Genomic DNA, 25329 nt, shown 5'->3' with positions numbered 1-25329 from the left:
ATACTTCAAGCCCATTACTTGCAGGCTTTAAACAACTCCCTTTACCATCTGGCCTAGAAAAGAGAAGTCGACACATTCCAACCTTAAGGTGAAAGGATTCTCGAGAAAGGGAACCTATGACCTAAGGATGCACACCAAGACTGATCAGCAACCAAAGTTTAAGGGTGAATGGTTTGGAAAGAGTAAAAAAGAACTTTCCAAACGTTGAAGTGACTTTCTTAAAGAAAATCTCTCTTTAGACTTAATCCTTCGCCATGTTGCTGTCAGCTCAACTAAGCGCGAGTCTTGCTGGGCCCATTTTCGCGTGGTCTGTAGAAGGCGCTGTTAAGCACATCCTGTTCTAGTTCTGGGGCCCTTCCCCCCACTCTGCAGCCTTACCCAGTGCAGAGAATGCGCCCCCTACTGACTCCAACACTCACTGCCTTTAACCGACTTGGCTGCGGTGCATTTTGGGTGGGGGCTGATATTTTCTTCATGGCCATAAACCAGAAAAGCAACAATGCAGATTTATAAAGAAACTGCACAAAGCTATCCAAGAGACACCCCCCCACACACACCATTTTGAAGGTTCAAGATACAGGCACAAGAAACATCAGGGATGGGAACTGGGCGTCTGGGGCTGGACAGCATTAAAATGGCTAACACAGGAAACAGTCTGGTTCTTTTTCCCTCCTAAGCCTTTGTCTGTGAAATGGGGTTATGACAAGAACTGTCCAGAGGAACTAGTGGTTGAAGAGCACTGAGAAGATACTTGGGGTGTGTGGCAGAGAGCGAGGCGAAAATGGGTATTAGACTCCAGAGCCCGATCTTAGACAGAAGAGGAAGAGAAGCAATCGCGCCTTTTCTACCAGACAGGCATCCAGGTTGGGGGGTGGGGGGAGAAAAGGGTAGGTAGCCCAGAGGAAAGAGGCGGCGAATAAGAGGGTGCTCAAAGAACTACTCCCCATTCATTGCATTCGACAAACATCTTTTCGCGGCTTTCTGGATTTCCATTTTCTGACTGCAAAGTTGAGGCTCAGAAAAGCTCTAAAGAGGCAGTGCTGACCAGGAGGCTGAGATTGAGAGCAGGACTGGTGAAGGACTGTGGTTGGCAGGATGGGAGGGAAGCTGGCATGTTGTTGGGGTGGCAAAGACTTTCACTCCGTGCCATGCACTCCCCGCCCCCCGGGCCTTTCCCTTCCCCCCCAAGCCTAGGGTGGGCAGACCTGGCAGAAGGCAGGTTCCGGGGGCTGGGGGCGTGCGTAGGGGGGGAAGGGGCGGGAGGGGATTAGTTCTGGGGGGACGAGAGAGCGGGGTACTGCTGGGGGCGGGGTGCGGGAAGATGCCACCAGCCGCAAAAGCCTCGGGCGGCCGGCGGCCTCGCGGGGCGGAGAAGGGGGTCGGGCTGCAGGAGGGCAGAGGCCGGTCCAGAGCGGTGTGTGCGCGCGGAGTACAATGACCGCGCCCGGGGCCGGAGGCTGGCAGGGCAGGGCCACGGGCTTACCTTGGCTCGGCCTCGAGGCGTGCGCGGGGCCGGCGTGCTCCGGGGCCCGGCGGCGGGCGGGCGGCGGCACGGCGATGGCGGCGAGGACGCGCCCGGGGCCTCGTCGCGCGCGGGCTCCGGCTCGAGCCGCGGCCGCGGCTGCTGCCGGGGGGCGCGGCGGGCGCAGCAGAGCGGCGGGCGGCGGCGCGGGCAGTGCAGACAAAGGAGGGGCGGAGGGCGGCGGAGGGCGTGGGGCCGCGGCTTCACCGTCGCGGGCGGGCGGCGACAGCCGCGCGGCTCCTCGGCGGCGGGGACCGAGAGAGGGAGCTGTGTCTGAGGAGACGCCAAATCCCCCCGAGCGCGGCGCGGAGGGGGAGGGGGCCAAGATGGCGGCGGCCGGGGGGCGGGCGCTCAGCTCATGGGTCCCGGCGGCGGCGGCGGGTAGACCGGGCCGGTGGTGGTGGCGGCTGCGGCGGGCGGGGGAGGGGGCTAGTCCCGCGTCTCCCCTCAGCAGACAATACAAGCGCTTCGGAGCGAGTCCCCGAACCTGCCCTAGCCAAAATGGCGGCCGAGAAAGAGCGGAAGTGACGTAAGACCCTCATTAGCATAAGAGGACTCATTGTCCAGCTTAGCGGGGGGGGGGGCGGTGGGAGCCAGCGCCCCCCTTGCACGGGGACCCCCCAGGGACTGCACTCCGGCCCTCTGCTGCGCGGACCCCTACTTCTCTTATGGGCGGGTGCCTTCAGCACCCCAGCCTCGCCTGGGGAGATTATATAATCCCCACTGAGGGGGAGCTCTCGCGAGAACTTGGAGGATTTGCCATTGACCCACTAGGAGGCGCCGTGGATAATGGCCGCAGTGCGCTCTTGGGTGCTTTCCTCTGGCCGCAGCGCCGCCGGCGGAGGCAGAAGCAGTGGGCCGCAGCACAATCAGTCAGGTGGCTGTGCTGGGGATCCCTGCGCGGGCCCATCTGGGCCTGGACTACATCTGGAGGGAGGGTGCACGGGCAGCCCCGAAGCTCCACGTGCTCACAGAGCGTGCTCTCACAGGCTGAGAGGCAAGGCGAAGGGTTGAGCCCGATGCCTCCAGTCTTAAACGAAGTGTGATGCCCTCGTGCTTCACACATTCTCTTGAGATGACATAGCTCTGGGGCCGTCAACTCTTCCAGTGGACTGTTGTGGGATAATAGATGGACAGGGTCTCAAGATATTCTTCCAAGTCATCAGATGGCCATTTCTTGACTTAAAAGAGTTGAGGCCATTGGATTGGCAATGCCTAAGGATGGAAAGTTCTGGCGCTCACCCTCTGTAGTCATAGTTCTCCTATAATTTGGGCATACATGGACTGTTGACTTTGTCTCTTTGGATCTGCCCCAACCAACACACCATGTTAACGTCAACATCCTTGAGTCCACTTTAAATGAACAATAATTACCCTAGTGTAAACGCTCTTAAAAGTAGCAAGTGAAGTTGTGAAGGACTGGCCACACCCACTTTTTTTCCCTATAGGTGGGCTCCACACTTCTTTAAATTACAAATATGGAAGAGCCTGACAAACTAGATACAGCTCAGTGTCTAAGAGTTTGGTTAGGAAGTAGAACAAACCTTCATCTGAAACTATTATTTTCTGCAGGTATTAGAATATATATTTAAAAGCATAGTCAATGCCTCAAAGGAAAACAAGGGATAGAAGTTGTTTAAAAGGGGTGGGGCAAGGCCTTTCATCAAAGGCCTAGAGCTCTGGAACCTACACAATGTAGAAGACGGGCAAAAGGAATATGAAATAGGCAAAGTACATTGTGCTCTAGCTTTCCTTAGACCCTCAGATTTCCTACGGTGACACCACCAGTATGAAGAGTATCTGGATTTCATCACTGCCTTTGAAGCACAAAAGGTGCTGGATTCAGATGGAGGGGTTAAAAAAAAAAAAAAAGACGTCACCAGAATTAGTTCAAAAATGCAGTTTAAAAATTAGGCAGCATTCTCCTCTAAACATGCCCAGTCAGACTCCAGCAGTGACAGAGTGATTGTGAAGCTAAGAACTGAGACACCGAAGAAGACCAAAGCTCTCTGCTGCAATGAGATGTGTGGTAGCACTGCTGTCTCTACAGTGACTGATGTGGCTACTTAACTTCGGCTCCATGTACTTGACATTGAGTACTTAATGAAAGGTTCAAGAAAATAGATTCCTTAGCACTTCTAGTTATTAGGGATGAAGAAGTCACTTCCCCATGGATACTCAACAGGTTTTGGCAAAGGGGAACACAGTAGTGGCCTTTATTGGAATTTGTGCTATGAGTCCAGCTACGGGACTACTTGGGATACTTTAATACTCAAAATAAGATTTTAATCAATAGTCATTCCTGTTACAATCACCCAGAAAGAGGGAAATAAACATTAAGACTTTCAATTTCTTTAGCAGCCAAAATAAGGTGGGAAAACAGATATCCAGATTGTGTCTAAATCATGATACACACCCATAATCCCACCACTCAAGAGGGCAAGAGGACCAGTAATTCAAAAACCAGTCAACTACAGAGGAAGTTGGAAGTCAGCTTGGGGTCTATGGTACCTGGACTCTGTTCACTAAATTTGATTATCAAGTAACCTAGAGGCAGATTTCTTGCAAGGGACAGGCAATCTATCTCATGTATTTATTCAAAACCTAAATCATGTTACATGACCTGAAACTATGCTACAGATAGAAATTCACTGACTTTTAAGAGTTAGAAAAGGTTGATAAATGGCGTACTTGCCCCAGTTGCATGAAGCAACTTATCCTTCATTTTGACAAGTAGAACATTTTTCTGGATGAAGAAAAATAGTATACATTTGTGTTATGGTGGCAAGTTTGTTGAGGTATTGAAATAATGTAAAAACAAGCATTTTGAGATAAAACAAGATAAAATATTCTTTCCAACAGAAGTTAGTGCTCAAAAGGAAAAAAACAGAACAGTAGCTCTGAGCCAACTGCTGCCAAGCTCTTTTCCACCTCACAATGTACACTTTGCTTTCAGTGGACAAGCATTCTCACCAGGCTAAGTCTGCATGCAGAGAGCACTACTTTATCTGGTTCAGAAATCTGAGATGTACTTTAAGGTCAGAGATTTTATTTTATTTTTTCTAGTTCATACATAAACTCCCTATAAATGTAATAACCTTCCCCTTCTAGTATCTAGGTAGAAAGAACATCAACCTAGTTTTACAGAGTATTTCATATTTTTTTTCATAGAAACTTCACACAAACATATCTGATGGAAGCAGCAACATTTTTTTTTTTACACAAAACCTATATACATTTATTTATAGGTCTTAATACAGCACAATGTACATGAAAATTGAGAACACTGCTCATTAAACCAATAGCTTTAAATTTTAATTTAAAATATAAAATGGAATTTCTCCAGAGAAATGATCCGTAGGAAATGCACCTTACCTTTGGCTCATGTGTTAAAAGAACATTGATAAAAATCAGTGATTTGGGCTTCTCTTTCTTTTAATTGAAATGAACACAGAACTTATAAGTGAACAGTTTCTTTTATGTTGTAGCAAAGAGAGTCAATAATCCTTTCAGGAAACAGACTATTTCATTTCCTCCCAACTTGGATTCACCATAAACTCGATCCACAAATGATATTGGAACCTGGTTAAAAAAATACACATACATTAAAGTCAGTCTTCAAGTGATGACGTCACCAATTAGGGTTACAGCATTACAAAAGCAAAGCCTCAACCCACAGCACCAGTCCGACATGGACACTGACAGTCTTAGTTCTTCAAGTAACTGACCTTTAGCATATTCATTATCTAAAACTAAGCCATCTAACCCAAATCTATAGTTGTCTGAGGAGCACTGATTCCCCAATATGATGTTGTCCATTCAAATGTCAGGTTGTATTTCCAGAAAAACCACACTTAAAAAAAAAATGACTTCACTTTTTTTCTCACTTCAATTTAAAGATCACGATAGAGTTAAATTACACATTTCCTAATGTTCATCAGGAAGAGACATTCTGGGAGGGGCTGTTTTTCTTGCTATGAGTAAGGGTTTGGAATTAGATATGGGGTTGTCTCCAATAACTCAGCACCCAGCCTGAAACCTTGCCTCCAGCTGGTGCTTTGTAACTCTGGACATTTACTAAAAAGAAAAGCAGCAAGGAGCTCATACTGCCAAGTTAACTATTCTGAAGGAGGAGGTACAAGAAACCACACCTTGGTATAAATCGCAGTAGGTCAGACACACCCATCTGAATGTTCATGTTGTAGTATATGGACACTCCAAATAACCAGAAGTCTAAGACATGGACAACTCAGCACTAGGAAAGCTGTGCTTTTGTAAACCTGTTTCTGGGGAGTAGGACATAGAACAGTCGCTCACCTCACCGATGGTGTAATTCAACTGTCTTGCTCGAACGATCATCTCCATCTGAAAGACATATCCTTTGGAGACACATTTTTCTATTAATTTCTGTAGAACTTCTTTTCGGTATAATCTGTAAAACAGAATATTTATGAACATATGGACATGTTCCTATCATCCAGATCCTGAACTTTCACAACTCACTGGTGTCTATAATCTAAAACTCAGTAGTCCCTGCTGCATAGACAAGTCCTTAGAGTTTGTGATCATGTGTCTTGGGCAAGAAGTACCTGCTAGGAGCCTGGAATACTTTTGAAAATGAGTTATTTGTAGCAAAAATAATAAACCCTAGAGACAGATATTGGGGTCTAACCTGAAGAACAGAAAAGCAAAGCAGCCAAGCCACTAGAGAGACCTTTTAACTTTACCAAATCTTCAGACCAAAGGGGTGAGAGCTCGTCTCCACAAATCCTCAAACTCCATACTCCACTGACTTCCTATCTTTTCCCATTCATATTCCTCTCTCTGCCTAGCCATATCATTCCTGTTTCTACCTCCCTTGTGCTGGAATTAGAGGCGTGGGATCCCAAGTGCTGGAATCACTTTTGGGTGAGCTCTGTTTCTCTTTTAGACAGATTCAATCTTGTGTAGCGCAGGGTGGCCTTGAACTAACCGAGATCTGTCTGCCTCTGTCTCCCCTGAGTCCTGAGATTAAAGGTGTGTGCCACCACTCCCTGGCCTGTATGGTTGACCAGTGTGGCTGCTTTGTCCTCTGATCTTCAGGCAAGCCTTACCTATTAAAACACAAATATACCACTATAGTTCTTAATGTCCTTTTGAGATTTATACTATCAGAAATTATGAAATATGGTAAATTAGTCACCCGATACACAAGCACCGGTACTTTTGAAATTACTTTTGAAGTGGACATGCTGGAATGGCAGAACTGAGAGATGAAGTTATGACATGTGTACCAAGGTGATGAACAGAACAGCCCAGCAGTTAGCAGGCTTGACTACAAGGGTTAAGGTCCTGAGGACAATGAGATTCCTCATTTTCCCAGGAAAAGCAGCTAATACTATAGGTGAGCTAGGTTAGACTAGGCACCACAGGATGGAGGCCAGCCTGCAGACATCTGAGAACAATTGAGGTCACAATACTTGCTGTATGCAAATCCCTTAGATCAAGCACACCTTGATACTCAGTTTATAAAGTAAGATGGGGAAGACACGTGGGGAATAGAATCCAATTCTTCTGTTCAGGAAATCCAAGCAGCAGGAGGCATGAGTCTTTAGAAGGCGTTTTATTTATTTAAAACTGTAGGCAGGAGGGCTACAACTTCTTTTTAGATTTTAAGTCTCTCTCCTGTACACACACACACTGAAGTGACAATTTGGCATAGCTATATTCTCTGAAGATCAATGGAAGAAAGTGACTTAGATACCAACTCTTCCTACAGTCTTACCCTAGGCTCCTGTATCTTTTAGATTTTAAGCATGGATAAAACAGACTACACAGACTCATTTATAGAAAAGCAGGAATGGTAAGGGCTGCAGGCTTTGCTGCAAAGGATGCTGTGGTTGGGATATGCACATGCTATTCTCCAGAGCGCACCAGTAATAGTCATGCTTCCAATGGGCAGCCAAGCCCAGCACTGAGGTAAACAAGCATGCCAAAGCCCTATATTTGACTTGGAAAGCAGGAGTCTAACACACTGCCTTTAACAAGGTTCTCTGGAGTTCCAGTCTGCTGACCAGTCACTGTGGAAGAAAAGCTCTTTTTTGGGGGTGTGGGATGTTGAGACAGGGTCTCTCTATGTAGCCCTGGCTGTCCTGAAATTTACTATGTAAACCAGGCTGGCCTCAATCTCTGAGATTCTCCTGCATAGTGGGATTAACATGCTCAGCTGGGAAAGCAGTTCTCCTAACAGCCTCTCTCTCTTTCTTGGTTTTCGAGGCAGGGTTTCTCTGTGTAGCCCTGGCTGTTCTCAAACTCACAGAGGTCTGCTGGGATTAAAAGTATGTGTGACCACTACTTGGCCTCTTAATGCAAGGAATCAAGGGAAAAGTTCTAGACATAGAAGAAATACTGTACCTGAAGCTTCCTGTTAAGTCTGACGCTCCTGGTCTCAGCAAAACCTGAGTTATAAAATTGGCCCCACGGCTGCCAAATGAATCAGATTTTCCTTATTAATATATTTAGCAACAAGAGAAATAATGTCACAAATGCTAGTCATTAATAACTGTGATATCAGTTTCACACAAAAGTTAGTTCTCTTAAAACAGTGCAATGAGATCTGACACTTTTCAGGAAAGAGTAGGATTTTTACCTTTGTAAGTAAGAAAGATAGAGAAGAAACCAGAAAATGACTGCCCTGCCTTCAGGGGGGAGATTGCTTACCAGCATAAATACACAAAGGCCTGGGCTCCATCCCCAGCACTGCATGGACAGTGGTGGTAATGACTGCCTGGGTTACAAGAGACACCGAGTCTCTCTTTCTTACACACACACACACACACACACACACACACACACACACACCTCATTCCCTATCCCAAATCGAACTTTAGATAGGAAGAAAAATAAGTCATTTAAACCCATAAATGCTTTGACAGAAAAGATTTGATAAAGTTTGCGGGTAGAAAAAGATAAAAGTTTCATAAGAAGTGTCTTTTTCAGATTTCAGCAGAGACTAACTTTACACCTAGCATGGTGGCTCAAGGCTACAATGGTAGTGGCTCAGGAAGCTAAAGTAGGAGGATCACAAACTCTGAAGAAAAACAGCATAAAAGTGGGATGGGCGGTGGGGTGTGCTCCAGGTAGTATCTGGATACCATACATTGTACTCTGATACATTATACACTGACTTAAACTGAAAATGTATTCTCCTGGTTTTTGGAGAGAAATTAAAAAAGCAAGGTGCTGGAGAAGTGGGTGGGGTGGTGCTAATTCCATCAAAGGGGTCATCCCATTATCTTCCAAACTAATCAGCTTCCAAAGACTCCAAAACACTGGGGTGGGGATGGAGGATCTCATTTAACATAGGAATTTGTAGGTAGCAAACACTCAATCCACAAGAATGGCTCTAGACTAACAGACCCCACTGCTATATTAGCATTTCAAATGGTGCGGATAAACCCTATCTCAAAAAAACCAAACCAAAGAAACACACACACACACGCCCATGATGTTAGAGACAGCAGCTGGGATGATGGTTACCAATGAACATTTTTCCAGTTTTCAGTTGCATCTAAAATCTGTGATACTATTCCAAGACACAGTGCCCCCCCCCCCCAAAAAAAAAAAAACCAGAAGCTTTAGAGAGCTTATGTTTCACTGTTGTGGTACTTTAAATGAGAATAAAGTTGTGGTATTTAAAAGAGAATGACTCCACAGATTTATACATTTGAATACTAGGTTCCTAGTTGATAGAACTGTTCAAGAAGGATTAGGAGGTGTGGCCTTGCTGGAGAAGGGTGTCACTAGGGGTGGGCTTTGAGGTTTCAAAAGCTCAGGTCAGTCTGTCTTGTTCTTTCTGCTCCAACTTGCCTACCTGCAGGCCTGCCTGTTGCCATGCTTCCTGCTATGATGATCATTAGCAGTCAGCAAGCCTTCAGTTAAATGCCCTCCTTTATAATTTGTTATGCTAATGGTGTCTCTTCACAGCAATAGAATACTACTGAAGACAGAAGTGTCTGTCTGTATTACTGTGTAAGATTATTTTTGGTTTGGGCTTTTTGTTTTGTGTAAGACAAGGTCTTTTACCCAGGCTAGTACTGCCCATACTTCAGTGTATGGATTATAGAAATGGGTTGTTATATGTAGTCGATATGGTAGGGATTTCCAGGGCTTCCTATATATTAGGTGATCATCTTCAGCCCCCAAACAATGTTTCTATTTTGTTTTATTTTCTGTTTATTTAAGACAGAATCCTGTTATGCTGCCCAAGTTGGTCCCAAAAGCCTGTGTTTAAGTCATCCTCCTGCTTCAGCCTCTGAATATGGGAAGGGGGACAACAGGCACCTGGCACACTGCCCAGTGATGGTGGATTTTTAATGAACGAGTGGAATCCTTGTATGACCTTGAATTAGAATGTTTTGATTAAAATGTGTTAAGTCACTCAGTTTGTGTTTGAATTCATTATGGACCACACTAAGGAGACCAAGAGCCTATACAGTACAGACAGTAACTACTATCATCAGATACAACTAAATGCCATGACTAAAAAAAAGGTGTGCTCATGATTAGACTTCCCTAATTTGAATTAAAAGGTTAATGAATGAATGACCAAGTTCAAAATGCCTTTAGAGATTAATATAACTCATTTTCAGCCTCAGCTGAGCCTGCCTCCAACCTCTGGAGACTCCCAGTCATATAGTCTGTAGAATGGGTTTGAGAAGGCCAGAGTAGCAGTGTGTGTTCCTCTCCTTCTAAGATTTTAGTGTTTAGCAGTATTGAAAACTACTACTTATCCAATCTCTGTATTTCACAGAAGATTAAGTCTCTTAAATGTTTTAAATGACTACCCCAAGATTCCACAAGTGAGGTGAACTAATCTTCAATTAGATGAGGCAGTGGCAGAAGATATTACTGGTAGGTACAACTCTCTCCTTCTTATCACCCTGACAGAGTGGGGTACACTGGATATCTAAGTTTCTTAAGGGTTTTCACACCAAGAGCCAGACTATTATTCCCCTATTTGTTTATAGAAACACTGATCTACTGCTTGGAGCCCTAGCAGTAGATGAAGGGCATGGGGAAATGGCTCAGGCAGAAAAGTGCCGGCCTCAAATGCTTAAGACGCCAGTGGGATCCTCAGAATCCTCACTGAAAGGCAGAAACCCTATCTCAAAATATAAGGTGGAAGGTGCCTGACACTTAAACACCTGTGTTGCACATGTCCCTGACCTGTCTAAAAAACACACACACACACACACACACACACACACACACACACACACACAAAAGCAGCCATCAGAACTCAGATGTCCCAGCCAACCAATAGCACCAACCGCCTGGTGTGTGACCTGCTATCTTAGCCAACCCTGTGTTGAAGAAAGTGAGCTGCAGGTGCAAGGCCAGGGGAAGGTAGTGGAGGGGCTGCCAGCCAGCCCATGGAATCCTAATCAACTTGGAGATGGGTTGTCAGACAGTATCAGAAAACTAGAATGCTGGCTATATGATGAGCAAACCTTTAAAAAGGCAAATATACAAGGTAACACAATATTGAGAAACATAATTTTAAAAGATCTGTCTGACTTAAAAGCTGCTATCATCAAGTGCTGGGTTTACTAAACACGGTTATTCCCAAACTGTATTATACAAAACTGCAGACCAGGGCTATCAAGGGTTCTAGTAACAGTGCTGATTTCTCCCCAGTCAAAGGAAAACTCTTAGCAAAGAAAAAACTGTAGGTAAGACCTTATCTGGGAAGTTTTGTCAGCAGTTATAGCCGGATCCTACAAACCCACCAAAGGCCCCGACTGTGGTAATCCAATCCTAGTATTCCATCTATTTTCATAGTTTCCTTGTAGAGAAATCACGTAACATGCACACATACACACATGTACCTGATTAGCTTTCTTTTCAAATCCCAGCCATAAACACCCCCATTTCCTTTGTAGCGAGTTCCAGAGACAATATCAAAATTACCCTCCTTTTGTTTCCTGTGGGAAAAAAGATAACTCAGTTAGATAAAGTTCTTAGGCTGTCACCAGGCATCTTCACAAACCTCACAATCACGTTTTTTTTTTAAATATTTATTATGTACACAATATTCTGTCTGTGTGTATGTCTGCAGGCGAGAAGAGGGCACCAGATCTCATTACAGATGGTTGTGAGCCACCATGTGGTTGCCAGGAATTGAACTCAGGACCTTTGGAAGAGCAGGCAATGCTCCTAATCACTGAGCCATCTCTCCAGCCCCTCACAATCACGTTTTAAGGGAAGCAGAGGCAAAGCACGAAGTCAAGCAGACATCTCAACTGTCCAAAATGAGTCTTTCAAATCTAAACTATCTTGAATTTTATTAAAAAATTTTTTAAAAGTTTTTTGAGACAGGGTCTCTCTGTGTAGCCCTGCCTGTCCTGGAACTTGCTCTATAGATCAAGCTGGCCTTGAACTCAGAGAGATCCACCTGCCTCTGCCTCCCGAATTAAATGTGTGTGCTAACATTGACTGGTGAGTTTTATTAAAAATTTTAAAAAGTTTTATGTGTATTGGCGTTCTGCCTGCCTGCCTGCATGTCAGCATACCATGTTTGGCCAGAAGAAGGAGCTGGGTCTCCTGGAACTGGAGTTACAGCTGCCACATGGGTGTTGGGAATTGAACTCGGTCTTCAGGAAAAGCAGCCAGTGCTTGTGACCAGTAAGCCATCTCTCCAGTCTCTTTATTTTTCTTATACTGGACCATGAGCCCAGGGATTCTATCTGCTGACTGCACCACATGCTGGCTCCAAGCCCTTCTCCACTGTCCAGGCCTCTTCTGCAGGAAAGGCCAGGAACCTCCAGGTTGTTGTTCCTTATACCTAACAACAAGACATCCATTTTCCCACTAAGAGTTTTGTTGTAATCATTAACTTAGAATCCAAGTATGTATCAGCATAAATCAATAGAAACCCTTCTAATTCTTAGACTGGGACAAACAACACTAAAAATAATAAAAAACAAGGACTCATTATATAGTCTAGGCTGGCCTTGAATTCATAGCACTTTTGCGGACACTGCTTCAGCAATGCTGAGATTACAGATGTTGCCGCTGTGCCTAGTACTTCACCCCCTCCACTCCCTCTCCCCTGTGTTGAGACAGGGTCCATGTAACCCTGGTTGTCCTAGAATATTACGTTGACTAGGCTGGCATTGAACAACAATGATCAGTTAGTTCTGTTTGCTTCTGCCTCCCTAGTGCTGGGATTAAAGGCTTGTGCCACTATGCCTAGCAAGCCACTCTTTTTTTTTTTTTTTTTTTTTTTTTTTAAGTTAAGGTTTCTCTGTAGTTTTGGTGCCTGTCCTGGAACTAGCTTTTGTAGACCAGGCTGACCACAAACTCATAAAGATCTGCTTGCCTCCCGAGTGCTGGGATTAAAGGCGTGCACCACCATCGCCAGGCAAGCCCATTCATTTTTAACACTTGCAAAAATGGTCCAATTCAGATCAGATACTGGTTGTTTTTTATTACCTTGATAGAAGCTAGAGTCATTAGAAAAAAAGAAACCCCAACTAAGAAAATGCTTCCATCTCAGACTGGTCTGTGAACAAGCCAATGGGGTATTTCATGACTGATGATTGCTGAGGAAGGGCCTAGCCTGATGTGGCTGGTGGCATCCCTGGGCAGTAGTTCTGGGGTACATAAGAAAGCAGGCTAAAAGGTCAGTTATACAGTGTTCCTCTATGGCTTCTGTTTCAGTCCCTGCCCTGACTTTTCTCAGTGATGGAATGTGACCTGGGATGCAAGATGAAATAAATCCTGTTGTCAGGAGTTTTTTTGGTACCGCCAGCTCCCTAATAATTTGGCTCAGGCTTGCTCCCAACTAGCTCCTCTAAGTTAAATTAACATGTTTCTATTAATATACATTCTGTCACGTGGCTCTTTACCACTCCTCCATTTTATATGTCTGACTTCCTGTGTCTTACTGGCAAAATTTCTGAGCCTAGATTCATCCCCTCCCCTCCTCAGTTCCTCTCTTCCCCGAAAATCCCCCATAACCTCTCCTGCCTAGCTATTGGCCATTCAGCTTTTTGGTAAACAAATCACAGTGACACATCTTCACATAGTATAATAAAAAATTTTGAAACAAAACCCTCTACTCCCTAAGTTGCTTCTGGTCATGGTGTTTATCATAGTGATATAAACCTGACTAGGACAGGGACTGTTTTCACTGTCTCTCACCTCAACAGAATCACAACCAGTAATGCCCAAATAAAATTTCTTTAAAATAATCAGCATGCTTAGACTTTCAAATGGAATACACTAAAATGGCTAAGACAAAGCTCATGCATCTTGACGTATTCCCACATTACTTCCTAGAGAGGCTCTGTCTATGACTCACCTCCTTCAGCAGCATCGCATATGTCCGGCTTATCATTTTACTGGTTCTTTAAAAGCCTCCACCTCTGACAGACTTAACCGGTGACAGGCACCTTCACGATCACAACAGGATGGACTTCTCTCATGCTTTACTGGTCACATGGAAATGGTTTCCTTTAATTCCCTTTTAAGCTGTGGCTGCTGACTGACAACGTAGTGAGGGATTACACTGTAGAATCAAGACGCCTAGAATCCTGGTACTCCTGGACCAAATCCTATGGTTTATGGTCTTTTTTTTTTTTAAATATTTATTTATTCATTATGTATACAATATTCTGCCTGTGTGTATGTCTGCAGGCCAGAAGAGGGCACCAGACCTCATTACAGATGGTTGTGAGCCACCATGTGGTTGCTGGGAATTGAACTCAGGACCTTTGGAAGAGCATGCAATGCTCTTAACCACTGAGCCATCTCTCCAGCCCAAAGATTTATTTCTTTTTTCTTTTTTTTTGATTTTCATTCTTTCTTTCTTTTTTTTAAATATTTATTTATTTATTGTGTATGCAATATTCTTTCTGTGTGTATGCTTGAAGGCCAGAAGAGGGCACCAGATCTCATTACAGATGGTTGTGAGCCACCATGTGGTTGCTGGGAATTGAACTCAGGACCTCTGGAAGAGCAGGCAATGCTCTTAACCGCTGAGCCATCTCTCCAGCCCGGTTTATGGTCTTTGACTATAATAAGTCAAGCCTAATTCTAGACAACAAGGACTTCATCTTTTCCATGTCCTGAAAGAAAAGAGAATAGAACCACCCACTGATGGTTCCTAACGGCTCCTAACATAGGTCATTTAGTCACAGGCCTGTATTTATGAGTTTCAAATCTCTATAGTTAAGTTTTGATAGAAAAGTTAAAGTGGCATGTATATTTTAAATGAACAAACTGAATTTTAAATTTCTAGTATTAGAAATATTAGAAACAAGGCTGAAAAGATGGCTCAGCAGTTAAGAGCAGTAACTGTTCTTCCAGAGACTCTGAGTTCAATTCTTAGCAACCACATGGTGGCGTACAGCCATCTGTAATAGGATGCCCTCCTCTGCTATGCAGGGTGCTCATGTAGAACACTCATATGTAAAATATAAATTAAAAAAAAGGGCTGCTCCCCCCCACCAAAAAAAATACTAGAAACAGTACCTACCTGATAAATTCAGGAATAAATTTGGGCTGAAATTTGGAAAGAATAAACAGTAAGTCAGCAACATATGACAAGTCTCATAAACACCTAATCAAGAAAGGCAAACTAGGTGCAGTAGTGCATACCTATAATCTTAGTATTCAACAGATAAAGCAGGGGAATCCCCGCACCCTTCAGACTAGTCTAGATGACATAGTAAGACCAGCTCAACATAGAATAAAACAGAACAGAGAGTGGTAAAGGCCACTTACATGATGTGAGAGGTCAGCATCCATAATGATGACATAGTTTCCTGTGGCATGTTTTATTCCATGAATATAGGCAGTTCCTAAAAATGAAAGTAGTTAGACCCATTAACAAAAATAACCAGAAGGACCTGGAGAGGTGGCTTAGTGGTTAAGAGCACTGGCTGCTCTTCCAGAAGACCTGGTTCTAGTCTCAGCACTGATATGGCAGCTCACAACCACTGTAACTCCAGCTTCAGTGGATCTGCTGCCCTGTTCTGGACTCTGCAGACAATTCATGCACATGAGCATAGACATACATAGAGGCAAAATACTTAAAACAAAAATCCAACCATCCCTATATTTAAAAATAGCAAAAAAAAAAAAGTTTTAATACAAAAGTCTCTTCTTTTTTTGGATGGGGTCTAGGTGGGGGTTTTACTCCTTGAACTCAGGAGATCCTTCTGCCTCAGTCTCAAGCTGCTAAGAGCTACCATGCCAAGCTTCCAAAGTTTCAGATTATATAAACATCATTATATGTTTATGCTCCCTGTCGCCCCACCCAAAAATAACCTCCAAACACCAAACCTTCTTGCTAACGCTTTAGTGTCTTCTTGAGACAGAGGCCAGGTTTCTCAGAGTTCCATATGTACACATCAGCTTCTAGCCATGCCATCTTATCTATTTCTTTTTTTTTTTTTTGGTTTTTCGAGACAGGGTTTCTCTGTGGTTTTGGAGCCTGTCCTGGAACTAGCTCTTGTAGACCAGGCTGGTCTCGAACTCACAGAGATCCGCCTGCCTCTGCCTCCCGAGTGCTGGGATTAAAGGCGTGCGCCACCACCGCCCAGCGCCATCTTATCTATTTCTTTTTCTTTCTTTTTTTTATTTATTTGTTTATTTATTTATTTATTATGTATACAATATTCTGACTGTGTGTATGTCTGCAGGCCAGAAGAGGGCACTAGACCTCATTCCAGATGGTTGTGAGCCACCATGTGGTTGCCGGGAATTGAACTCAGGACCTTTGGAAGAGCAGACAATGCTCTTAACCACTGAGCCATCTCTCCAGCCCCCCATCTTATCTATTTCTTAAACCTCAAATATATTCCAGTGACCCCCCCCGCACCCCCCCACCACTTCCTGACCCTCTAACAAGCTACTATGCAGTAAATAGCACCAGGTGTCTGACTACACCACTCACGCCCAGGAAAGGCTCTGAATTCCTGTTTCTGCCAGCGACTCCCCACTGTGACTACAAGGCACACTGGCTGTATAGCCCTACCTCAACCTTTCACTACTCTGCCTCCACCTTCCCGTTGCTCTAGGCATTACCTTCTGGTCCCAGTTTCGTTTCCCAGCCAGTTTCCCTCCTGTTCTTCCCTCCACTCCAAGTCAGGTTCCCAAGGGGCTGTCTACTGAAGGTCAACTGCAATCTGTCAGGTATACTAGGACCCCCTGAGAGCACGTGGCCAGGGGCCCAGCTATCTCATTTTGCCGTATCTGTGTAGAGTCTCCCATTCAGGGCTTGCCTGACTAGCTATGTTGGGATGACTGGCAATTCCTGCACTCTTTATCCCGAGCACCATCACAATCCACAGCAGTCCAGTTTCAATGACTGATACCAGCAGAGCATTTCAAAATGAGAGACTTCCTGACTTTTTTCTTTTTTTTGAGACAGGGTCTCACACTATGTTGTCTGGAATTTGTTATGTAGACTAGGCTGGTCTCAAACTCATAAAGATTCCACCTGCATCTACTTCCCGAGGGCTGAGATTAAAGACATGCACCACCGAACGTGGTTAGGGAGGCTTTTCAATGTCCCAACTACTGAAAACTGACATGTTTGAGGTGACAGAAATGCCAAATTCCTTATCTGATCCTTGTACCCTGTACACAGAAGCTAGTGTCACAGTGTGGGCAGTTACTAGAGATCAATGAAAGCAGAAACAAGTTCTAAAGACAAAACACCACAAACATCTCATTTAGAGCACTGAGCTTTCCTAACAACTCTGACTGATTGACTCTAATGTTTTCACTGATTGTTCAAAAACTCTGGCTTTTTTGGTAGCATCTTCCAGATCATTTCAATCTCAGAGAATCTGTGGACTTAGAAGCTCAAGCATTTGATGCTGCTAGCAAGTTCATTCAGGACAGAAACCTTTCCTTTTCTCTTATCCATGTGTGTTTGAAGTATGCATGCTTTCTCTCTTTGTGGGAATGAGGTATGCATGTGTAAGCACGTAGAGATCCGAAGTCATACTCAATCCTTCTTTTACCTCACTTATTAATGCAGGGTCTCTCAATCAAATTCAGAGCTCAATGATATGGCTAGTCTCACTCCTTTGTTCTGGGGTTGAATTACATACAGGTGAGTCACCATGTACACCCAGAATTTCTGGAGATCTGAACTCTGGCCCTCATGTACAGGCCATGTCCCCAACCTCAGGATAACAGCTTCCTCTGTTAAGGACTATGAATTGAAGGCATTTCAAGTTTCCTCTCAGAACCACTGGGCTCATCTGAAATACTCTAGAACAACAAGCGGTTTTCAAACCATGTGGGTCTCGACCACTTTGGGGGTCAAATGACCCTTTCAACAAGGGTTTAGTATCAGATATCCTGCATATCAAATATTTACATTACAATTAGTAACAGTAGAAAAATTAGTTATAAAGTAGCAAATAAATAATTTTATGGTTGGGTTAGCCATAACATGAGCAACTGTATTAAAGGGTCAAAGAATTAGGAAGATTTGAGAATTACTGCTCTAGAATGTTCTGTTTAAGGTGAAAACTTTTTCATTCTTAGAAATAATCACCTTTTAGACTTACCATTTAAAGACTTTGCAAAGTATATACTGATCCCAGATGTACACCCTCAGACACATTCCCGGGCTCTTCCTTTATCTAGGCTACATTATACAGAACCCCACTTCCTAGATTCTTGTCCCTTGTGTTCCAGAGTTTTGGGAGGACAAGTAAAGAGTGCCAGGAGAAACCAGGGACATCTAAGTAATCCCCTCTGCATGGCATCTAGCGTCAGCTGAGCAGCTCCACACCCACCTTCGCCCTCCCCACATTCTGCTCCCTCCCTCTAAACTAACCAGGTTTCTGAGTCCTACTCCTCTGCACCCTCCAGTCTCCTGCCCACTCCAGCCCCTCACTAGTCAGCTTTAAATCAGGCTTCTGAACAATGTTTTCCTTGTTAACTAGAATCCCTGTACTAAATATCTGATTTGGACAGAATTATAATGCTTATGTTTTGCTGAGTCGGTCCTGATTGATACAGGCAACCCAAGTGAAACCATTAGGGTGTTGTGGAGATCACTCAAGGCTGACTGTACTAGAGTTTTTTTCCAAACTGGGTAAACAGTGGCAAATATGACTAGGGCAGGTAACAGGAAAAGGTTAAAGCCCCTACCTACCGAGGCCCAGCTTTTTCTCCCGTGGTCTTAGGAGCTGCAAGAAAAAGAAACAACATATCAACACAAAAAGACAACAATATTTTAAATTTTTTTACTCCTATAAATGCATACTCAAGACTATAGTTTCAAGGATCATTTAAGTTTGTTACTATAAGTGCAAACTCATTTAAAAAGATTAGTTGACTTTATTAGACCCTGAAGCAGAGCATATTCAACATTTTTGCCCGAAGTTAAAAAGGCGTTTGGGGGCTGGTGATGAAGCCTACTATCACGGAGACCCTAACCCTCCTCAGCACTGTGTAGACTACAGTGTAACACCAGCAATCACTCTCCTCAGCACTGTATAAACTATGGTGCAACAACAGCAGTGCCAGTGTTTGGGAGGCAAGAGCTCAAGCTCAGAAAGGCTGAGCCAACCCAGACATTAGGATGCCTATATCTAACAACAAAGCAAGAAAGTAGTCATCACGCCAGCCAGTTCAACAGTCTCTCTGCAGCTCTTTTCTGTCTTCTGTATTCCTTTACTCCATCTTCCTCTTCCATGCAGCTGCCAAGACTTACAGTTATCCACCCTGAAGTCTTTCTTTTAAACCTAAAAAAACTGTCCTCAAACTTAAAACAAACAAAACTCTAAAACAACAAAAACAAACAATCATGAACATGTTAGTTATAGTTGTAAGGTTTAGACCTGCAATTCCAGCATCTGGGAAGCTGAAGCAGGAGAATTGCAATGAGTTTCAGGCCAGCCTGGGCCCTGAGGGGGATGGGAGGAGAAAGGAGGACTGTCTGGCTATCCAGGGAAACAATGATTATAAATGCAAATTTTCTCCTTGTGTTTTGTTTATTGTTGAGACAGGTTCTGACTATGTACCTTTGGCTTGCCTGAAACTTGCTGTGTAGATCAGGTTGGTCATGAACTCAAGAGATCCACTGCCTCTGTCTTTTTCTTGAGTGTTGGGATTAAAACAGTATACCACTACATCCAGAAAGGTATGTATTGAGGCCACCATGGACAACTTAGTGGTAAGACCCTGCCTAGAGATTTGGGGATACAGCCAAATGGAAGAACAGAGCATCTGCCTAGCATGTGTGAGGCCCTAGGCCCAATTCCCCAGTACCACAGGGAAAAAGCTCGAGTTTTTCTATGTTGATCAACTACCATTTCTTAAAAGACAAGTATCCAGAGAGTCTCCAGAGACTTATGTTTCTCTGACAATGGTTCTCTATCTAGAAAAGGGACAATGTTGTCCCCAAGGGGACATGTAACAATATCACATGCATTTTAGGTTGCCAAAAAGGGAGGGAAGTTGCTACTGGCATTGCTGTGGGACAATAGTATTGTATCCTGTAAAAATTTGTCACTTGTATTTGTTTAATAAAATGCTGATTGGCCAGTAGCTAGACAGGAAGTATAGGCGGGATGACCAAAACAGGAGAATTCTGGGAAGAGGAAAGGCTCAGTCTGCAAAGGAAGCAAGATGAGAATGCCTCACTGATAAAATGTACCAAACCATGTGGCTAACACAGACAAGAATTATGGGCTAATTAAAGATGTAAGACTTAGTTAATAAGATGCCTCAGCTACTAGGCCAACCAGTTTATAATTAATGTAGGCCTCTGTGTGTTTCTTTGGGACCTGGCGGGACAGAAACCTCTGTTAACATGGCATCTTGTGGGTAGAGGCCAGAGATGCCACTAAACATCTACAATGAACAAGGCAGGTTCCCACAGCAAATCATTCAGCAATGTGTGCAAACCAAGAGACCCTAGACTGTAATGAACTACACAAATGACACTGCACAGCTAACACCAAAACATGTTTTATAAATCTGTATTCAACTGTGTGCTTTTGGTCCAAGCTATCCAAAGTACAATTCACAGCAACTGTTAGTGAAGCCACATCTACGCCGTATCTTTCTTTGCAGATGTACATATGTGTTTGCATGCTGGGGTTACAGGAACCTCTGAGTTGCCTGATGTGGGTTCTAAGATCTGAACTCAGGTCCTTATAGAAGAGCAAGAGCTTTCCTCCAGCCCACACATCCCTCTCTTACCCTCATACTTAAAATCTACAGTAAGAATATCTTCTACAAATTAAGTTTAGAACACCTTTTAATAATTATATTAAGAATATCTTCTCGGGACTGGAGAGATGGCTCAGAGGTTAAGAGCATTGCCTGCTCTTCCAAAGGTCCTGAGTTCAATTCCCAGCAACCACATGGTGGCTCACAACCATCTGTAAAGGGGTCTGGTGCCCTCTTCTGGCCTGCAGGTATACACACAGACAGAATATTGTATACATAATAAATAAATAAATATTTTTTTTAAAAAAAAAGAATATCTTCTAGTAAGATCTAACTCTGTTTTAAAAAAAATATCAAATTCATGAAGCCACTATAAACTTGCCTCTGTGTCTGCCCAAGTTGCTCCTTCAGGAGGATAGGCCTATGGTGGAGTGAGAATGTCAAGCCTGGGATTTTGAGATTCTGGAAGTATTCCCCCCCCCCCCATCACTCTATAGGAAGAAATGTAACTGCCTCAAGCCCTGAAGTCACTCCTGTCTCTCTGCCAACAATCACCTTTCTTACCTACAATTTCTGAGCTGCAGGCAGCACTGTGTACAAAGCATATGCAGGCCCAGAGAAGGGAGTGAGCAAGACAGAAACCCAAGAACTATTTCTTGATCAGCTCTATAACATACCCAACACAGTATCTTATTTCAATATTATAAGAAAATCTATCTTTAGAATCCATCATAAAGCCAGAGGTCAAGCCCACTCTTTTGTTGTAAAATTACCACTAGTCCACATATCAGATACATAATTTTGATCTCAAAAGGGTCTGTTGCCTCTCTTCTTTCCAGACTTTGCTCCTTACCACCCTTCCCCCCACAGAGAAAGGAAAGGGTCTGTGACTTACAATTCTGTCTGGCCCATAGATCTTTTCCAGTTGTTCAGCAACTTTTCTTGTCCCATCTGGGCTTCCATCATCTATGATTATAATTTCATAGTTGATCGCACTAAAATAAAATTTAAATTTATATTAATGTTGGGTGATAATCTCTCCAATTTTTAAGTAATTTAAGTTGAAAGTCAGGAGAGTCAGGATATTCAAGGTCATTTCAGCTCTAGTGATTTTCAGACAGCCTGCAATACCAGAGATCCTATTTCAAAATAAACAAAGCAAAACAATACTTTAAATGATACTAGCAAATTTACATTAAAAAAAAATCTGGAATTTATCTGACTTAATTTTACATTTATTTATTTATTTATTTATCTATTTATTTATTTATTTTGTTTTTCAAGATAGGGTTTCGTTGTGTAGCCCTGGCTGTCCAGGACTAGGCTGTCCACCTGCCTCTGCCTACAGAGTGCTGGAATTAAAGGTATGAGCCACCACCGAATGGCTATTTCACTCTTAAATTTATTTTCCATTATATTCACAGAATAGTTTCTACTCTAAAAACCAATAAACATTTATTGTCTGGAGGATAAATCCTACTTGATGTACACATAATCACCATTACCCACCCACCCCCTTTTATAAGGCATAAAGGGGAAGAAAAAGGAAGCAACACCTTCCTCTTGCCTCTGTTTGGTTGGAAATCAACCAGGAAACAACAGACTGTTAAAGGTTGTGAAAGTTGGGGGCTGGAGAGATGGCTCAGTGGTTGAGAGCATTGCCTGTTCTTCCAAAGGTCCTGAGTTCAATTCCCGGCAACCACATGGTGGCTCACAACCATCTGTGGGGAGGTCTGGCGCCCTCTTCTGGCCTTCAGGCATACAGACAGAGTGTTGTATGCATAATAAATAAATAAATATTAAAAAAAAAAGGTTGTGAAAGTTAGCTCTGGCAAACTTGGCAGGAAAGAAACAAAACCTCAAAGTCAAGAACAGGTACAACAGGGACTGGGGAGATGGCTTGGTGGGTAACAGTACTTGTTATACAAGCAACAGGACCTGAATTTGGATCCCCAGCAGCTACAAGAATGGGTATAACTAAGCATTCCTGTAATTCCAGCACTGGAGGTGGGTGGGAGGTTGAAACCCCCCAAATAAGAAAAGTTCTAAGCCAAGAGAGACCCTGTTTCAAACAATTCAAAGTGGAGATTGAAAGAGAAAGGCAGCAGGTGTTCTCTGCTCTGCTAGCCTGTGTACACACCCAGCCCACAACACACACAAGAGTAGGGACCCTGACCACAACAAAAAAGATGTTGATTTTGGAAAAAGGTATGTCACAAAGTGAAGCCTTTGTTTGTTTGTTTTTTGGTTTCTCTGTAAAGCTTTGGAACCTATCCTGGAAACCAGGCTGGCCTTGAACTCAGAGATCCACCTGCCTCTGCCTTGATGCCACCAATGCCCTCTTTTCTGTTTGTCTGGAGTGCTGTGATAAAGCGTGCCCACCACTGTCTGCTGTGAAGACAGTCTTAAGCAAAATTCCTCCCTTCCTGATTTCAAACAAGCCAGAGGGTCAGGTAAATGAAAAAACCAGAACTACATCTGAGATGTAGCTATTCCTATTAATCCTCATTTTGATTCCAGAACATCCACTTCATTGGCAGAGTTCCATTCTCTAGCACAATTGACTCCCAAACCACAAAAAAAAGATACCCCAGAACTTCAGAAGCTGAGGCATTCCAACCCAGACCTAGGTTACAATGTAATGAAAGGGAGCAGGGAACTGGAGTGGGGAGGTACAGAGTGTTGGACTCATAAATTAAATAGGGCAAAAATACCGTAAAATCAGCATACAAAGTCAAAGCATATTAAAATGTTTCGGTTAAATTCTCTAATTTGGAAAAAGCTGGCAGAACCAATTTAAAAAATAAAACCTAACGAAAAAAAATATCTATTACCCATGGAAGGGCCACTATATGCAAACTGATTTTTATTCAGATATAATCAAAAGAGCACTCCTAAGCCTGACCAGTGGTGGTAGCAAGCCTTTAATCCCAGCGCTTGGGAGGCAGAGGCAGGTAGATCTCCAAGTTTGAGGTCAGCCTGGTTTATAAGAATGAGTTTAAGGGCAGCCAGGGCTACAAAAAGAAAACCCTGTCTCGAAACACCAAAACCTAAAACAAAACAAAAACAACAGCGACTCCAAATAGACAAACAACATAACAACATCAAGCCCAGCAATCCTGGCCCTGAGTGGTGGTGCACCCTTCAGGCCCATCCAGCATTTTGGGAGGCAGGCTGTTGTGAGTTCCAGGCCAGACAGGACTATGCAGTTCTGAGATCTTGTCTCAAACAAACAAGGCTGTCTATGGTTTTTGCCAATCAGTATGGTGAGTTGGGCTTTCTGTAAAGAGAAACTACACATCAAGCATTTTGTTTGGTTTTTCTGAGACAGGGGCTGCTAATGTAGCCCTAGCTGAACCTGAATCTGCTACATACAATCTGTCTGCCTCTGCCTCCTTTGCACCACCCAGCTTGGCATTTTTCTTACTGCTAGACAACATGGGCACAGCGTTCTCGTTTGTCTTTGAAAAGCAAAGGTCAACGAACAAACAAAAAGCTCTGGAAACAATCTGTGTTCTCTGACAAGACTAGTCTAAATAAACAGCGCTCTGCTACGGTATCCTACCTAACTTGCAAAATCACGTTTGTGTACGTTGATAGGAAAAGATCGCCCAAAATTACCAAAGCATCATGACACTCATCTGCCCGTCAAACAACTGTCTCCGTACTGCTCTCAGGAGGCATTTTATTTAGTTTATTAGGAGACCTTTATAAAAAATTGCGTAACACTTCCAATGTCAAAATTCCCGTTTCTAAGGGACAGGAATGGGCTCAGTAGAACACTGCCTAGCACTGAGCAAGGCTCAAACACACAAACTAACAAGACCCAGTTCCTAATGTCGGTGCCACAACAGCGCTGGGCGAGGGTGCTCTCTGTCAGCACTTCCCTGACAGCGCAAACATCAAGCTTACGTAAGCGCTAGGCCCCGGGGGTGCGGGTGAGAGCGCCGGCTCGGGACACCCGGCTCTGGCGGCCGATCGTGGGCGCCTGGAGAGGGATGAGGTCAGGTTTCAGCCTCACCCCCGAAGTAAAAGCCGAGCCAGTCCTTTCACGAGAAAGGCGGGGGTGGGGGAGCGGAGGCCAGAGCGAGCCGTCACTAGTGAAACGCAGATCTCGCCAGAGACCTGAGCGGGAAGGAGAGACGCACGGGAGACAGCCGCGGGGCTGTCCGCCACGGCTTTCCTCGCTGGGAAAAGCCTCGAGCAGGCTCGGGCGGGAGCCGAGGCCGGGCCTCGGTGGGTCCCCTCGCGCGGCCAACCGCCGCCGCGCAGCCCGCGGCCGGCAACGCGCGAGAAACTTCTTCTACCTCTCGGAGAAGCTCTTCACCAGCAGCCACACGATGAGCGGCAGGTTCTCGCGCTCGTTGTAGGTAGGCAGAAGGACCGAATACTTGTCCTGTCGCGAGGAGCGGGCCTGCGGCGGCCGCTGAGACGCTGCACCGCGGCGACTCGCCCCCGTGGAGGCCATGACGGGTCTGCGCGAAGCACCGGAAGCGGAAGTGCGTCACCGGCGTGGAGCGTACCAAATTCCGGGGCCCGAAGGAGTCTTGGCTCTCCTAGGCCTCAATGTGGTTCCCTGGAAAGGCTCCGATTCTGCGACTCTTTCAAGTCGCCTC

General features: G+C 44.3%; 2 protein-coding genes and 1 long non-coding RNA gene across 4 annotated transcripts in view; all 3 read right to left on the bottom strand.

Moving 5' to 3' along the window:
- LOC121460490 (activity dependent neuroprotector homeobox) overlaps nt 1-2110 on the bottom strand; it is a 33038-nt gene extending 30928 nt beyond the window's left edge. Inside the window, exon 1 of one of the 2 annotated variants that reach the window (XM_041670926.1) lies at nt 1484-2110. The gene's annotated coding sequence lies outside the window, so the exon portion shown is untranslated. The remainder of the gene's footprint in view (nt 1-1483) is intronic. The other variant, XM_041670927.1, reaches the window with a different exon arrangement.
- Nucleotides 2111-4824: 2714 nt separating this feature from the next.
- On the bottom strand, nt 4825-25313 carry Dpm1 (dolichyl-phosphate mannosyltransferase subunit 1, catalytic). Its single transcript, XM_041670318.1, has 9 exons — nt 25021-25313; nt 21609-21708; nt 18690-18723; nt 15293-15369; nt 15045-15070; nt 11392-11487; nt 7916-7984; nt 5840-5954; nt 4825-5104 (listed from the first exon to the last, which is right to left on the bottom strand). The coding sequence occupies exons 1-9, from the start codon at nt 25179-25181 to the stop codon at nt 5000-5002; spliced, it is 783 nt and encodes a 260-aa protein (XP_041526252.1). The 5' UTR covers nt 25182-25313; the 3' UTR covers nt 4825-4999.
- Nucleotides 12075-14242, bottom strand: LOC121460136. The gene is made up of 2 exons (XR_005976039.1): nt 13869-14242; nt 12075-12347 (listed from the first exon to the last, which is right to left on the bottom strand). It is a non-coding gene; the product is annotated as an uncharacterized LOC121460136 (long non-coding RNA).
- Nucleotides 25314-25329: the final 16 nt, after the last annotated feature.

The sequence above is a fragment of the Microtus oregoni genome, unplaced genomic scaffold, assembly GCF_018167655.1.
Source record: "Microtus oregoni isolate MIOR12 unplaced genomic scaffold, Mior012 000020F_ref0000438, whole genome shotgun sequence".
Taxonomy (NCBI): Eukaryota; Metazoa; Chordata; class Mammalia; order Rodentia; family Cricetidae; genus Microtus; species Microtus oregoni.
Note: the sequence above shows the minus strand (reverse complement) of the source record. Positions and strands in the feature narration are given on the sequence as shown.